This window comes from Oncorhynchus masou, chromosome 33 (assembly GCF_036934945.1).
Source record: "Oncorhynchus masou masou isolate Uvic2021 chromosome 33, UVic_Omas_1.1, whole genome shotgun sequence".
Lineage (NCBI taxonomy): Eukaryota > Metazoa > Chordata > Actinopteri > Salmoniformes > Salmonidae > Oncorhynchus > Oncorhynchus masou.
Genome location: NC_088244.1, coordinates 26,474,435 through 26,491,742, shown reverse-complemented (window position 1 = coordinate 26,491,742; position 17,308 = coordinate 26,474,435). Strand labels below are relative to the sequence as shown.

The 17,308-nt window shown below is 40.8% G+C and overlaps 2 protein-coding genes across 2 annotated transcripts in view; one reads left to right on the top strand and one right to left on the bottom strand.

Moving 5' to 3' along the window:
* Positions 1 to 1,968: 1,968 nt before the first annotated feature.
* On the top strand, positions 1,969 to 11,319 carry LOC135528158 (probable pleckstrin homology domain-containing family N member 1). The gene is made up of 11 exons (XM_064957035.1): positions 1,969 to 2,443; positions 5,523 to 5,622; positions 7,536 to 7,679; positions 7,807 to 7,893; positions 8,021 to 8,099; positions 8,273 to 8,409; positions 9,348 to 9,494; positions 10,301 to 10,387; positions 10,612 to 10,687; positions 10,866 to 10,942; positions 11,206 to 11,319. Exons 1-11 carry the CDS (start codon positions 2,349 to 2,351, stop codon positions 11,311 to 11,313), a joined length of 1,137 nt encoding a protein of 378 aa, XP_064813107.1. The 5' UTR covers positions 1,969 to 2,348; the 3' UTR covers positions 11,314 to 11,319.
* The window catches only part of arhgef19 (Rho guanine nucleotide exchange factor (GEF) 19), a 32,049-nt gene continuing 25,902 nt past the window's right edge, over positions 11,162 to 17,308 (bottom strand). The window contains exon 16 of the mRNA XM_064957034.1: positions 11,162 to 15,356. Coding sequence (XP_064813106.1) covers positions 15,199 to 15,356 — 158 coding nt within the window. The 3' untranslated portion in view covers positions 11,162 to 15,198. The remainder of the gene's footprint in view (positions 15,357 to 17,308) is intronic.

Sequence of the window (17,308 nt, the reverse complement as noted above, 5' to 3'; positions counted from 1 at the left end):
TTATCCCCTTACACTGTGTATAAGACAGTAGTTTAGGAATTGTTAGTTAGATTACTTGTTGGTTATTACTGCATTGTCGGAACTAGAAGCACAAGCATTTCGCTACACTCGCATTAACATCTGCTAACCATGTGTATGTGACAAATAAAATTTGATTTGATTTTTGATTTGATATTGCCTCAAATATCCGGTGCCCTCGCACATTGCCTCTGTAACGGTAACCCCTGTATATAGCTTTGCTTGTTATTTTACTGCTGCTGTTTAATTATTTGTTACTTTTATTTTCTATTTTAAATTTTTTCTTAACACTGTAAGGTCTACAGCGGTTGTATTTAGCACATGTGACACATAACGTTTTCTTTGATTTGAGTTTGAGTTTTGTTTAACTTTGCAAACATTGGATATTGTTTGACAATCACTACATGACCCAAAGTATGTGGACACCTGCTCATCGAACATCTCATTCCAAAATCATTTGCATTATGGAGTTGGTCCCCCCTGTGCTGCTTTAACAGTCTCCAGTCTTCTGGGAAGGCTTTCTACTAGATGTTGGAACATTGCTGTGGGGACCAAAATAACATTAGTGAGTTGGGGCACTGATGTTGGGCGATTAGGCCTGGCTCGCAGTCGACGTTCTAATTCATCCCAAAGGTGTTTGATGGGATTGAGGCCAGGGCTCTGTAAGCAGGACAGTCAAGTTATTCCACACCAATCTCAACAAACCATTTCTGTATGGCCCTCGCCTTGTGCATGGGGGCATTGTCATGCTGAAACAAGAAAGAACCCTCCCCAAACTGTTTTCACAAATCAAGAATGTCATTGTATGCTGTAGCGTTAATATTTCCCTTCATTGGAACTAAGGGGCCTAGTCCGAACCATGAAAAACAGCCCCAGACCATTATTCCTCCTCCACCAAACTTTAGGCAGGTTGCTTTCTCCTGGCATCTGCCAAACCCAGATTTGTCCGTCGGATGGCCTGATGCTGTAGCGTGATTCAACACTCCAGAGAATGCGTTTCCACTGCTTCAGCGTCCAATGGAGGCGAGCTTTACACCACTCCTGCCAACACTTGGCATTGTGATCTTAGGCTTGTATGCGGCTGCTCGGCCATGGAAACCCATTTCATGAAGCTCCTGATGAACAGTTACTATGCTGACCTTACTTCCAGAGGCATTTTGGAACTCGGTAGTGAGTGTTGCAACCGAGGACAGACAATTGTCACAAGCTACGCACTTCAGCACTCGGTGGTCCTGTTCTGTGAGCTTGTGTGGCCTACCACTTCGCGGTTGAGCTGTTGCTCCTAGACGTTTCCACTTCACAGCACTTACAGTTGACCGGGGCAGCTCTAACAGCTCTAGAAATTTGACAAACTGGCTTGTTGGAAGGTGGCATCCTATGACGGTGCCACGTTGAAAGTCACTGAGCTCTTCAGTACGAGTCATTCTACTGCCAATGTTTGTGTATGGAGATTGCATGGCTGTGTGTTCGATTTCATACACCTGCAGTAATGGGTGTGGCTGAAATGGACGAATCCACTAATTTGAACGGGTGTCCATATACTTTTTAAAGTGGAAAATCTGTCTCAGCATCACTCTGTTATTGTGGAATTGCCCACACCAATCCAACAGTGCCCACACCAATGCAACTGTACAAACAACAACTGCAACACAACACACCGCACAACTGTGTTGAAGCTGTGGCTTGTTGTTATGACTGCAGCCCTTTGTCTTTCAGCTGTGAAACACATAATTATCATGCCTCTGTACTTGTTAAGCACTGCACATGTAAACAGGAGGATTATTTCAACAATGGTCAACAGCGTCTCTTGTTTCGCAATGACTCTTCCATCAATTGCTTCATCTGCATGATTCTCCAAAGGGAAAGCAGACAGGCTTCGGAAGAACTCAAATTTGCTCTGTGACACCGTCAAAGTGAAAAGGCCACTGAGGAAGTTGCATGGCTCTCTGCGTGCAAACTGACAGGAAGGAAGAGTGAGTGCACTGTGACGCTGCTCACAGCTTTTTGCTTCTTGACTCAACTCATCTCAGAAGCTTTGCCACCTTTTTCTTGATATTTCAGGGATAGTGATATTGTGTTTTAGAAGAAATTGAGAACTGAGAAGTTAAGCGACATAGCCCTCCCTTCCCTCTGCACTGTGCCGGTCCTCTTTTCCTCTCCTCCCCCCTCCCTCTCTCTACATATCCTCCGTCTGGTCTTAGCTGTGGGGATGAATGCAGACGGAGACAGATGGTACAGTATAGTTAGTGTACTAGGAACTGAGGGTGAAGGAAAGAGTTCTGTGTCTCCCTGGACTGGACTAGGCTGAGAGAGGAGAGTGCTACCTGGTCATGGGATGCTGTAGTGTGACTCAGAGAGGAGCGCATTCCGGGATTGACGATGTGGGCCCTGACGAGATCGAGCTCCTGGAGATTGACAACTCAGGGTGAGTCTTATTTTGTTAACAGAAGACCATGAACCCTATCAAGCCCTCATGGGAGTGGTCTGTTTGAGTTTGATAGACTGCCATTCGGCTTTTTACAACCTCACAATCCCATTTTAATTTGATTCGGAAACAGGTAGCCTAGCGGTAAAGAGAGGTTAAGAGTGTTGGGCCAGTAACCGAAAGGTCGCTGGTTTGAATCGCTGAGATGACTATAAGTGAACAATCTGTCCATGTGCCCTTGAGCAAGGCACTTAACCCAGTTGCTCCTGTAAGTCTCTCTGGATAAGAACATCTGCTAAATGACGTAAATGTAATGATGGTGGAGATTTTAAATATGTTGATGACACATGACAGCATCTAAGACTATCAAGCATGGTCACAACCGAATAGATACGCTTCACAATATCAACTTCTCTGAATCTAGATAAAACAAGCAGTAAAATACTGAGCCTCTTGGCTTTGTAAGAAAGTTTGAAGCAATACTATTAAATAGTACCTATTGTTGGGTTTTGGTAATAAGAACGAGGTGTGTTTGGTTGACGAGGTATTGAGAGGAAGTGGTATCGCTTTGCCTTGGGGTGAGTGGTGAAAATAGAGCACACATTGACAAGTGTGCTAGCAGTTTCAACCACTTCAGAACTTCAGTTCCTTGAGAAAGAAACAATGACATTTGAGGGCAAATTTTATTGAACAATGAAACATAATGCATCTGTGTCATTTTCATTTACACACAAAAGCACATACAGAGTCAGAACGCTAGTTTGGAGACATAAACGTTAGACATAAATGTACTGATCCTCACTGAAGCGGCACTGATGTGATTAGGACATGAGCGGCCGGTGATATTGTCTCCCTAATTAGCAGACAATGCTACCGCTCGTCTCTCCCTCCTGTCCAGTCTGGTCTAACACTAGCCAGGCCTCTAAATCCCGTCATGTGGGGAGTGGGGGAAACGAGAAGCTAATCACAATAGCAGCTCACAGACTTCACGTGCCCAAACTGTGAGAAGACAAGGGATCAGCCACAAGCAACACATACTGTGCACACACGCGAGGATTCTTGTCCGCGCATACACATTGACGCACTTATGAATGTATGTGTATATATATATATATATATATATATATGTATATATATGCACACACACACACACACACACACACACACACACACACACACACACACACACACACACACACACACACACACACACACACACACACACACACACACACACACACCCACTGCATTCAAACAGTGCATACACACACACAAAGGGACACATGCACACACAGAGACAGACACTCAAGCACAAACACAGATGTGACAGAACTGTTGACACACATAGGGAATGGTTTAGGGGTATGTAGCTACTGTATTACTACCAGATAAATGGGTGAATGTGGGCAACAGGTCTTTATGTGAGGGGGTCAGATGGTGGGTGTCTGCTCCACACTTTAATCTACTTATGTCTGGACACTGTTGGGTGAAGGGGGCTCAGGCAACATGGCTGGCTTGTAAATGAGGTGGGCAAATTGGTCTACAGTTCTATGAGATGTTACAGTAGTGTGGGATAAATGGGAGATATAAACATCTTTGTGAGAAGGTTTTGTGGTTAATGTGACTGCTGATGTACAGTGCCATCGGAAAGTATTCAGACCCCTTGACTTTTTCCACAATTTGTTACATTACAGCCTTATTCTAAAATGGACTTTAAAAAAATCCTTAGCAATCTACACACAATACCCCATAATGACTAAGCGAAAACAGTAAAAAAAACAACATTTTATCAAATGTATAAATAAAAAAATAAAATCAGAAATACCTTATTTACGTAAGTATTCAGACCCTTTACTATGAGACTAGAAATTGAGCTCAGGTGCATCCTGTTTCCATTGATCATCCTTGAGATGTTTCTACAACATGATTGAGTCCACCTGTGGTAAATTCAATTGATTGGACATGATTTGGAAAGGCACACAACTGTATATATAAAGTTCCACAGTTGACAGATCATGTCAGAGCAAAAACCAAGTCATTAGGTCGAAGGAATTGTTCGTAGAGCTCTGAGACTGGATTGTGTTGTGTCGAGGCATAGATGTGGGCAGGGCACCGAAAAATATCAGCAACATTGAAGGTCCCCATTTTTAAATGGAAGAATTTTTGAAACAACCAAGACTCTTCCTACAGCTGTCCGCCCGACCAAACAGAGCAATCGGGGGGAGAAGCGCCTTGGTCAGGGAGGTGATCACTGCAACATTGAAGGTCCCCATTTTTAAATGAAAGAATTTTGAAACAACCAAGACTCTTCCTACAGCTGTCCACCCAGCCAAACTGAGCAATCGGGGGGAGAAGCACCTTGGTCAGGGAGGTGATCAAGAACCCGATGGTCACTCTGACAGAGCTCCAGAGTTCTTCTGTGGAGATGGGAAAAACCTCCAGAAGGACAACCATCTCTGCAGCACTCCACCAATCAGGCCTTTATGTTAGAGTGGCCAGACAGAATCCACATGACAGCCTGATTGGAGTTTGCCGAAAGACACCTTAAGACTCTCAGACCATGACAAACAACATTCTCTGGTCTGATGAATCCAAGATTGAACTCTTTGGCCTGAATGTCAAGCGTCACGTCTGGAGAAAACCTGGCACCATCCCTATGGGGAAGCATGGTGGGGCAGTATCATGCTGTGAGGATGTTTTTCAGTGGCAGGAACTGGGAGACTAGTCAGGATCGAGGCACAGAAGAACAGAGCAAAGTACAGAGAGATCCACGGGTGTGCCAAGCTTGTAGCGTCATACTCAAGAAGACTCGATGCTGTAATCGCTGCCAAAGGTGCTTCAACAAAGTACTGAGTAAAGGGTCTGAATACTTATGTAAATGTAATATTTCTGGGTTTTTTTGCAAACATTTCTAATAAAACCTGTTTTTGCTTTGTTATTATGGGGTATTGTGTGTGGATTGATGAGAGGAAAATACGACTTAATCCATTTTCGAATAAGGCTGCAACGTAACAAAATGTGGAAAGAGTCAAGGGGTCTGAATACTTTCCGAAGGCACTGTATATGATTAATGTTTCAGGATATGGAGTCTAGGAGAGAGCAGGCTTCAGCTCTCCGTGAGGAATGGAAAAGATGGTCCACCCTCTCGCTACCCTTCAGTGAGACACCTCAACCAGGAGGTCAGTGGAGGATGAAAGTGTGTGTCTGTGTGTGCGTGTGTGTGAGAGAGAGAGAGAGAGAGAGAGAGAGAGAGAGAGAGAGAGAGAGAGAGCAGCACCCGGCCTCACCCTACTAGAATCCAAAGTCAAATGTCTGCTGTTTGATGATGATCTGGTGCTTCTGTCACCAACCAAGGAGGGCCTACAGCAGCACCTAGATCTTATGCACAGATTCTGTCAGACCTGGGCCCTGACAGTAAATCTCAGTAAGACCAAAATAATGGTGTTCCAAAAAAGGTCCAGTCACCAGGACCACAAATACAAATTCCATCTAGACACTGTTGCCCTAGAGCACACAAAAAACTATACATACCTTGGCCTAAACATCAGCGCCACAGGTAACTTCCACAAAGCTGTGAACGATCTGAGAGACAAGGCAAGAAGGGCATTCTATGCCATCAAAAGGAACATAAATTTCAACATACCAATTAGGATTTGGCTAAAAATACTTGAATCAGTCATAGAGCCCATTGGCCTTTATGGTTGTGAGGTCTGGGGTCCGCTCACCAACCAAGACTTCACAAAATGGGACAAACACCAAATTGAGACTGCACGCAGAATTCTGCAAAAATATCCTCCGTGTACAACGTAGAACACCAAATAATGTATGCAGAGCAGAATTAGGCCGATACCCACTAATTATCAAAATCCAGAAAAGAGCCGTTAAATTCTATAACCACCTAAAAGGAAGCGATACCCAAACCTTCCACAACAAAGCCATCACCTACAGAGAGATGAACCTGGAGAAGAGTCCCCTAAGCAAGCTGGTCCTGGGGCTCTGATCACAAACACAAACACACCCTACAGAGCCCCAGGACAGCAGACCAATTAGACCCAACCAAATCATGAGAAAACAAAAAGATAATTACTTGACACATTGGAAAGAATTAACAAAAAAACAGAGCAAACTAGAATGCTATTTGGCCCTACACAGAGAGTACACAGCAGCAGAATACCTGACCACTGTGACTGACCCAAAATTAAGGAAAGTTTTGACTATGTACAGACTCAGTGAGCATAGCCTTGCTATTGAGAAAGGCCGCCGTAGGCAGACATGGCTCTCAAGAGAAGACAGGCTATGTGCTCACTGCCCACAAAATGAGGTGGAAACTGAGTTGCACTTCCTAACCTCCTGCCCAATGTATGACCATATTAGAGAGACATATTTCCCTCAGATTACACAGATCCACAAAGAATTCGAAAACAAATCTAATTTTGAAAAACTCCCATATCTACTGGGTGAAATTCCACAGTGTGCCATCACAGCAGCAAGATTTGTGACCTGTTGCCACGAGAAAAGGGCAACCAGTGAAGAACACACACCATTGTAAATACAACCCATATCTATGCTTATTTATTTTATTGTGTGTCCTTTACCATTTGTACATTGTTAAAACACTGTATATATATATATAATATGACATTTGTAACGTTGTTATTGTTTTGAAACTTCTGTACGTGTGATGTTTACTGTTAATTTTTATTGTTTATTTCACTTTATATATTCACTTTATATATTATCTACCTCACTTGCTTTGGCAATGTTAACACATGTTTCCCATGCCAATAAAGCCCTTGAATTGAAATTTAATTGAATTGAGAGTGGCCATCTGTATGAATATGACACTAAGATACAGAAATTGAAAAGGTTCTGCCATGCACTTATCACACAGGAAACAACAGTGGGTCACACCCTTCGAAGTGCACATATTGGCACCTGCAAGTGTGAATGCATGGTGTCAATGGTGCATCAACATACTATTTTATGTCAAAGTTGTTATATCACATTAATGATAAAGGGATACTCATGTATACTAATGTAAACTCCTCACAACATCTCATTTCAAATGAAGTATTCTATTCTATTCCCCTAGGTTGTGCTATGGGGCAGGAGCAGAGAGGAGCTACACCACAGAATCTACAACCAGCCCATCCGTGACTGGGAGGGCCAACCTACACACATGTATGGAGAGATAGTGCACTCCTCCCTGGTGTCTCTCCACAACAGCTACACACAGGTAACATCTCACTACACCATGCTCAGATAGACTGTAGAGATCAATCATCACTCACTGTTTATGTCCTGACTCTAGTACTGCTATATATATTGATGTTCTGTTCATGTGTTTGTTTATATTCCTATAGGAGACACGTGAACACTATCTGGTGCTGTTCTCCTTCCACTTGTTGATCCTATCTCTGGACCACTCTCACCATGATTTTATCTATGAGGTTGGTTCCTTTACAAATGGGGAAATACTGTAACGACACTGTACAGATGCATGTTGAACATTTCACTTGAATGTAAAATGCGTTCACCTAAGGCCAGCTAGTCAATGTGTTGCTTCTTCTTTTTCAGGGCATGCTGCCTCTCTCTGGACTGTCTTTCCAAGCCACTTCACTAGCCTCCAACTCGCAAACCATGTTCCAGATCAGTGGTGAGTTCTATTATGATTGTGCAGAGAGTTCATTAAAGCATAAATAGACAAGGGTATATGATTGATTGTGGTTTATCATGGCTGTGCTACGGTCATAGGTATGATGCGAAGCCAACAGTAAATTGTTTAATTATTGTATTGTAACACGGCTACCATCTCCCTCCCCATTCTAGGTCCAATGGTGGACTCCAAAGTATTCACCTGTGCCAGTGCAGCAGAGATGAACAAATGGATACACCACATGGAGGAGAGGAAATACAAATCCATGAGCCAACTGCTAAGCCCCTCCCACTGTGCACTGTCTTACCTGGTAATTCAATCAGCATAAGAACCACACCCTTATACAGTAAATTACAGATCTAAACAGATGTCATTGCAAAATGTTAAACTGTCTGAACAATTGTGAGGTTCACTTTGCTTGATCACAACTTGAACATCTAATAGCACATATGAATAGCACATTGTACATACAGTTGAAGTCGGAAGTTTACATACACTTAGGTTGGAGTCATTAAAAATCATTTTTCAACCACTCCACAAATTTCTTGTTAAAACAAACTATAGTTTTGGCAAGTCGGTTAGGACATCTACTTTGTGCATGACACAAGTCATTTTTCCAACAATTGTTTACAGACAGATTATTTCACTAAAATTCACTGTATCACATTTCCAGTGGGTCAGAAGTTTACATACACTAAGTTGACTGTGTCTTTAAACAGCCTGGAAAATTCCAGAAAATTATGTCATGGCTTTAGAAGTTTCTGATAGGCTAATTGACATCATTTGAGTCAATTGGAGGTGTACCTGTGGATGTATTTCAAGGCCTAACTTCAACCGTAGCTTGACATCATGGGAAAATCCAAATAAATCAGCCAAGACCTCCACATTCTGGTTCATCCTTGGGAGCAAATTCTAATTTTCAATGACGGCCTAGGAACTGTTGGTTAACTGCCTTGTTCAGGGGTAGAACGACAGATTTTTACCATGTCAGCTCGGGGATTCGATCTTGCAACCTTTCGGTTGCTATAAAGTGGTGATCCTGACAGGGAAGTTTTACTAGGATTAAATGTCAGGAATTGTGAAAAACTCAGTTTAAATGTATTTGGCTAAGGTGTATGTAAACTTCCGACTTCAACTATATATTACACTAATGAGCTAAATGCATCATCATGAAAGGACATTTGCTGCAAATAATTATGGCGAAACTATCCAAATATGAAGCTACGTTTCTGTTGTCACTTACTGTAGGTACCCTGCGATGAGATCTGGAAGAAAGAGGAACTGAAAACGTATTTACTGCAAGCCCCAATTCAGCAGTGGGAAGGAGCCCCCATCCAGCACATGGGCCAGCCTGTATACATATCCATGGTCCACATCATCAACACACAGAGACAGGTACACAACCCGCACTGTAACTTGTGTACTCACCAGTACTCTAAAGTCCATTTTAAGGGGTCTTGATAGCTTGATAGCTGTCATGTTAGACATGCTAAACTATTCAAATAGGCATGCATGTTGTACTGGAATGAAAAAGGCAAAACGATGTGGAAATGGTGTCAAAATTACCCCAAAACTCTGAAATCCCTCTTATCTCCAGCAAAAAGCTCAACATCTGCTAAAGATCTCAATAGCTAGGTAGGTGAATCTAGCTATCCACAATGTCCAGAGAACAAAAATCACAATTCCATCAAAAATAGCACCACTGCTGGGGCCGCATACAGTTGGATGGATGACCTCCTTTAAGCAACAAAGAGTGGACGGAGACAGATTACTATTTTAGGCAGACCCAATTGAATACCATTAGCCAAAACGTAGAAACTGTCTGTCACTTCCTGTTTCAATAAAGCTATTACAATACAATTAATGCATTGGTCAATCAAATAACAGATCATTAAATCCCAGGTAAATAATTAATGACATATTTCCAGAATTAGGTAAACACACAGGTATGTTCTAAAACAGATTCAACACATGGTATACATGCCATGCAAAGGAATCAAATACTCAGACAATACTTCATCACTAGTATCTGCTACATAAAAAATATAAATAATGCTAATGCTAATAAATATGCTAATCAAACAATAATGATCATAGGCCTAATAATAAAACTTGATTATGCTAATATTAGAATGCTAATGCTAATTATAATAGTGAACTTATCAAATTAACAGTGTGATAATGTTAAAACATTCTTGCAGGGACTCCATCAGCAACTTCTAGTACTCTTCCCTCAAGATGTCCTCCTGCTCTCTGTGGATAACAAGAGCCTCAGTGTCATATATGAGGTACAGTCAAATGATGTTCTCTAGGAAACAATTTCACTCAAACTCCTACAATGGGAACCTGGTGACCTTACCAAGTTTGCCAATTGTCGCTATAGAGTAGATGTTGGTGTGATATACTATGATGTACAGTTTAGAAGATGTTGTAAAATATAGAGGTGATCCAATACTAACCTTTCTCAATTCAAGATAAATGGCACTTCAACCTGTATTTCATAACACTTTAGGGTAGATTGCCTCGGAAAAGCATCACAGCTGTGGAGAGGTCAGCATTACCTGGGAGGCTGGAGTTCGAGTTAGCAGGTTATATACAAAACAGACATAATGTCATTCTGCTCTAACATGTTTATATAATGAGGGAAATTGACTGTAAATTGACCCTCCAAACTGCAAAGAGATCTGTATCAATTCCACTGTGTCAGGTGTTGCTGTATGTATTGGTGAAGAGCACTGTACTTCTATTGTATATTGTGTGGCTCAGGTGAACTGATTGAGCCGCTGCAGGTATCTTGCACCTGTCCTGAAGAATATCAGAACTGGATCTTCCAGCTACAACAGGTAAAGTACCATTACAGTCCCATTAAAATGGGAAAAGATGGAACAAAACAAACGGATCGGGAAAACTGTGTGGCTAGCCTTTTGCCTGTTTCCATTGATTCCAATTGAGCCATACATGTACATCTATTTTGTGAAGATGCAGTATGTTAAAAACAAGTTATTTTGTCTTGAACGTTTTTTACAGAAAAAAAAAGAAAATTAGAGACAAGTCCCAAAAAGTAGTTGCAGAACGACTCAGTAGTGTTTATTTCTTTTCTCAATAGCCGGAAAAAAACCTCCAAGCTACCTCAAACCACCCAGCTCCACCTCTCATGCCAAAAAAACAAAGGAGCAGAAAGGAGTCCCAGGAACCAATGATAATTGCACATTAATGAGACTAACTGACCAATGGCCTCACAATATAGAAGACTCATGCCTCTTTTCATTAATAGACACTATTTGTGGATATCATGTATACAGTTCCTTTAGAAAGTATTCATACCCCTTGACTTATTCCACATTTTGTTGTGTTATAGCCTGAATTCAAAATTGATTAAACATATATATTTTTCTCACCAATCTACATAAAATAGCTCATAATTAGTGAAAACATGTTTTTAGAAATGTTTGCAAATTTACTGGAAATGAAATACAGAAATATCTAATTTACATAAGCATTCACATAAGCATAAGTATTCACACCCCTGAGTCAATACATGTTGGAATCACCTTTGGCAGCTATTACAGCTGTGGGTCTCTCTGGGTAAGTCTCTAAGCGTTTCGACACATTGATTGTATTATTTTATTTTATTTTAATTTAAGCTCTGTCAAAGTTGATCATTGCTAGACAGGCATTTTCAAGTATTGCCATAGATTTTCAAGCCAATTAGTCAAAACTGTAACTAGGCCACTAAGGAACATTCAATGTCATCTTGGTAAGCAACTCCAGTGTATATTTGGCCTTATCTTTTAGGTTATTGTCCTGCTGAAAGGTGAATTTGTCTCCCAGTGTTTGTTGGAAAGCAAACTGAACCAGTTTTTGTCTAGGATTTTGCCTGTGCTTAGCTCTATTCCATTAATTTTTTATCCTAAACAACTCCCTAGTCCTTGCCGATGACAAGCACACTCAATAACATGATGCAGCCACCACCATGCTTGAAAATATGAAGAGTGGTACTTAGTGATGTGTTGAATTTGGCCCAAATATAACACTTTGGATTCAGGACATAAAATGTATTTATTTGCCAAATGTTTCGCATTTTTACTTTAGTGCCTTGTTGCAAAAATATTTTTATTCTGTACAGGCTTCTTTCTTTTCACTCGGCCATTTAGGTTAGTATTGTGGAGTAGCTACAATGTTGTTGATCCTTTCTCAGTTTTCTCCCATCACAGCCATTAAACTCTAACTGTTTTAAAGTCACCATTGGCCTTATGCTGAAATCCCTGTGTGGTTTCCTTCCTCTCTGGCAACTGACTTCTACACCTGCATTACTTGCTGTTTGGGGTTTTAGGCTGGGTTTCTGTCCAGCACTTTGACATCAGCTTATGTAAGAAGGGCTTTATAAATACATTTGATTGATTGACTTAGGAAGGATGCCTGTATCTTTGTATTGATATATCATCCAAAGTGTAATTAACCCTTCTCCTACAATTTACATGGCCCTGTGGAAATCAAATGAACAATAAAAATTGTATTTCAAAATCCGTCTGTTTAAGCTAGGGCTTTGTCTCAATCCACTGTATCTGCCAATATAGCCCTTCTGCATATGCGGTAAAAGGTGGCAGAGCTAGAGCGGTGTTTGTCAGGACCATAAGACATCCGTAAAATCTGTCTTCTCGAGAAAAGGTCTAAAGCGTCCGAAAGGTTAGGCCTACAAACTATTATGAAAGATGAGACTCTCACGCTGATGTTCTCCGTTTGACTCTACGATCCCCACAAGCTTCACAGGACTCCTCTGAAGTCGGTAAAGCCTCTTCTGCCAACTTCTGTCTGCAGCGTCCCAACAGTTTGGTCTCCACACTAATATGACCCCTCTGTAGGATGCCCACAAGCCTCACAAGACTCCTCTGAAGGTCCCCGGTACCAATTGTTTCCTGAGCTTTCTTATATCTCTCAGATATAGGGCAGACACTTAAAGAACAAACTTCCTTTTTATATATTTGTTTTACTATCTGTTCCATGTAGTGAATCTGTTATTCAACACGTTTCTATGGGCTAATAACAGTAACAACAAATTCAATGTGTCATCTAATAATTTTTGTATATATTTTTTTATACCTTTAAGGGTGCTTAAAATTCTAAATCAAATACTGTATGACCATCTTAAAACAATTCCATAAGTTAGCTTAGTAGAACCCCCCTTACCCCAGCTTAGACAGGGCTTAGAGTCTCTTAACTCTCTAGAGGGTTAATAACTTCACCGTGCTGAAAAGGATATTCAATGTCTGCTTTTTTTTTACCCATCTATCAATAATAACTTCTTTGCGAGGCATTGAAAAACCTCCCTTGTCTTTGTGTTTGAATCTGTGTTTTAAATTCACTGCTCGACTGAGGGACCTTACAGATAATTGTATGTGTGGGGTACAGAGATGAGGTAGTCATTTAAAAATCATATTAAACACTATTATTGCACACAAAGTGAGTCCATACAACTTATTTGACCTGTTAAGCAAATGTTCACTCCTGAACTTATTTAGGCTTGCCATAACAAAGTCATTGAATCCTTATTGACTCAAGACATTTCAGCTCTTCATTTTTAATTCATTTTCAAAATGTTATAAAATATAATTCCACTTTGTCATTATGGGGTATTGTGTGTAGGCCAATGACACAAAATCTCCATTTAATCCATTTTAAATTCAGACTGTAACAACCAAATGTGGAAAAAGTCAAGGGTGTGAATACTTTCTGAAGGCACTGTATATGTATATATTATTCAGTCTGGTCCAATGAAATTAAGAGATTCTGGTGAACATTCTTCTGCTACTGTCTGTAGTACTCTGCTTCACTAGTGACTGTAATAGCAATGAATAGGCTAAATAGGGAGTTTATTGTTAGTGAACTGATTGTACAATATTTTTTGTAGAATCTCTGTGAACCAAAATAGAAAATCTAGTGCTGTTCATGACCTTTTCCATATTTTCTGTTATGATTGTTCTTGAAATGTAAGGACTCAATAAAAAGTAACTAAATACCTTTCCCAAATTGTGTTCTTATTATGTACAATACTTATATGTACAGTACAAGTAACTCAAACTTTATGTCATGGTCACAAACATTTTGGCTTCACCTACATATTATTATATGAAACAATTTCAGCAGTGGTCATATAAAACACTGAAAAGTATGTGCGTTTATTTCAGGGGTAAAGCATTTAAAAGTATTGTGTTCAGAACCAGAAATCTCAAATAGCGCATGTATTATTAGTGTTTTGTTATTTATATTTCTCTACTATAAGTTCTAAGATTTGTTAAAATGGTATGGTATATTTTTGGCAGACCCTGGCCCTCATAAATTACAGTCATAATAGTAAATTAGCCATTACTCATTTAAACAAGTGCATCTACACTATGTAAATGTACAACATTACCTCCATAGAGAATAACCAGCTATAGGAGCATAAACAAATACACAACAGCAAACATTTAAATTAGCACTAACAACTTTTTTTTAAACTATATTTAAAAAATATTTAATGTGTCACTGGAATGGTGAACATCTGCATTTAGATGGTAGTAGTGGTTGGTCAATAATATAATGTGCTACTGTCTTAATTTTTGTCTACGCGTAAACAACTCTTATTGTCAATAGGGTGTAACTAGCAGTGAAAGTCAAAAGACAGGGAAGATGCACAAACACTGTAGTTCTTAATGTTTTGTTGAAAGTGATGTCTGAAATTATGTTTATTCCTATTACAGTGCTTGGGGGCAAAGACAAATGCTTGGTTTCTGATACAGTATTCCCATAGTTGTGTTACAGTAGTTGTACTGCATATGCAGTCATAGCAAGCATGAGTGAAAGAAAATTACTGCTATGCAGCTGGATAACCATATCTCTTAAGAATATTGCTTATGCTCAAGCTATGCCAAAAATTATGTTCTTATGAGCACCTGCAGACTAAATAAAACTCCCACATCCAGATAATCTAAAACTGCTCAGCTATTGTATAACTGGAGTTGCATAAAAGCTGGGTCTAATGGATACGAGTTGAGAGTTGCTGCCCTGTTTGATTGGACATTCCAATTGTAAATGAAAACCTGCAGGATGGAAAGGACACTTAAAAGAGCTCCTCTTCCAGTTTCTGTGTGACACACTTAACGCGGATGTTTTCTCTGAGGTTGCGGAGACGCGCACTGCGACTTGTGATCTCCTCCACGTTGGTTTTGGGGAACCAGCCCCGCTCCCCGTCTGACAGCCGAATACCCTCCACCCAGCCTGTGGATACACAATACACAACAACCTCAGCAAACAAAAACACACCAAGTGACATTATCACTTGTGGTGGTCTACTTGTGGTGGTTTAAGACTCAAACTTTGGGTTTTACACATGATAGAAAACTGTTATGAACTACTTTTAGGGTAAAGGAGAAAATGTAAAGGGTTTTTATTTTATTTGACTGAAGTTGCTGTTTAAAGTTTATACTTAAAAATAAAAAACAATTATTTAACCTTTATTTAACCTGGTAAGCTAGTTGAGAACAAGTTCTCATTTGCAACTGCGACCTGGCCAAGATAAAGCATAGCAGTTCGACACATTCAACAACACAGAGTTACACGTGGAATGAACGAAACATACAGTCAATAATACAGTAGAAAAAAGAAAACAAAGTCTATATACAGTGAGTGAAAATTAGGTCAAATAAGGGAGTTAAGGCAATAAATAGGCCATGGTGGCAAAGTAATTACAATATGGCAATTAAACACTGGAACGGTAGATGTGCAAAAGATGGATGCGCAAGTAGAGATACTGTGGTGCAAAAGGAGAAAAATAAATAAATACAGCTTGGGGATGAGGTAGATAGATGGGCTGTATACAGATGGTCTATGAACAGGTGCAGTGATCTGTGAGCTGCTCTGACAGCTGGTTCTTAAAGCTAGTGAGGGAGATGGGAATCTCCAGCTTCAGTGATTTTTCCAGTTCATTCCAGTCAGTGGCAGCAGAGAACTGGAAGGAAAGGCGACCAAAGGAGGAATTGGCTTTGGGGGTGACCAGTGAGATATACCTGCTGGAGAGCGTGCTACGAGTGGGTGCTGCTATGGTGAGCAGCAAGCTGAGATAGGGCGGGGCTTTACCTAGCAGTGACTTGTAGATAACCTGTAGCCAGTGGGTTTGGCGATGAGTATGAAGCGAGGGCCAGCCAATGAGAGCGTATAGGTCGCAGTGGTGAGTAGTGTATGGGGCTTTGGTGGCAAAACGGATGGCACTGTGATAGACTACATCCAGTTTTCTGAGTAGAAAGTTGGAGGCTATTTTATAGATGACATCGCCAAAGTCAAGGATCGGTAGGATGGTCAGTTTTACGAGGGTATGTTTGGCAGCATGACTGAAGGAAGCTTTGTTGCGAAATAGGAAGCCGATTCTAGATTACATTTTTGATTGGAGATACTTAATGTGAGTCTGGAAGGAGAGTTTACAGTCTAGCCAGACACCTAGGTATTTGTAGTTATCCACGTATTCTAAGTCAGAGCCGTTCAGAGTAGTGATGCTGGATGGGCGGGCAGGTGGGGGCAATGATTAGTTTTATTTGCGTTTAAGAGCAGTTGGAGGCCCCGGAAAGAGAGTTGTATGGCATTGAATCTCGTCTGGAGGTTAATTAACACAGTGTCCAAAGAAGGGACAGAAGTATACAGAATGGTGCCGTCTGCGTAGAGGTGGATCAGAGAATCACCAGCAGCAAGAGCGACATCATTGATGTATACAGAGAAGAAAGTCGGCCCGAGAATTGAACCCTGTGGCAGCCCCAAAGAGACTGCCAGAGGTCCGGACAACAGGCCCTCCGATTTGACACACTGAGCTCTATCAGAGAAGTAGTTGGTGAACCAGGCGAGGCAATCAATTGAGAAACCAAGGCTGTTGAGTCTGCCAATAAGAATGTGGTGATTGACAGAGCCGAAAGCCTTGGCCAGGTCGATGAATACAGCTGCACAGTAATGTCTCTTATCGATGGTGGTTATGATATTGTTAAGGACCTTGAGCGTGGCTGAGGTGCACACATGACCAGCTCGGAAACCAGATTGCATAGCGGAGAAGGTACGATGTGATTCAAAATGGTCAGTAATCTGTTTGTTAACTTGGCTTTCGAAGACCTTAGAGATGCAGGGTAGGATAGATAAAGGTTTGTAGTAGTTTAGGTCTAGAGTGTCTCCCTCTTTGAAGAGGGGGATGA

Coding starts and splice junctions, on each gene's coding strand:
- LOC135528158 (XM_064957035.1), top strand. CDS start 2,349: ATGGGATGCTGTAGTGTGACTCAGAGAGGAGCGCATTCCGGGATTGAC. Junction 9,495..10,300: donor TCATCAACACACAGAGACAG/GTACACAACCCG, acceptor ACATTCTTGCAG/GGACTCCATCAGCAACTTCT. Junction 10,388..10,611: donor GCCTCAGTGTCATATATGAG/GTACAGTCAAAT, acceptor ATAACACTTTAG/GGTAGATTGCCTCGGAAAAG.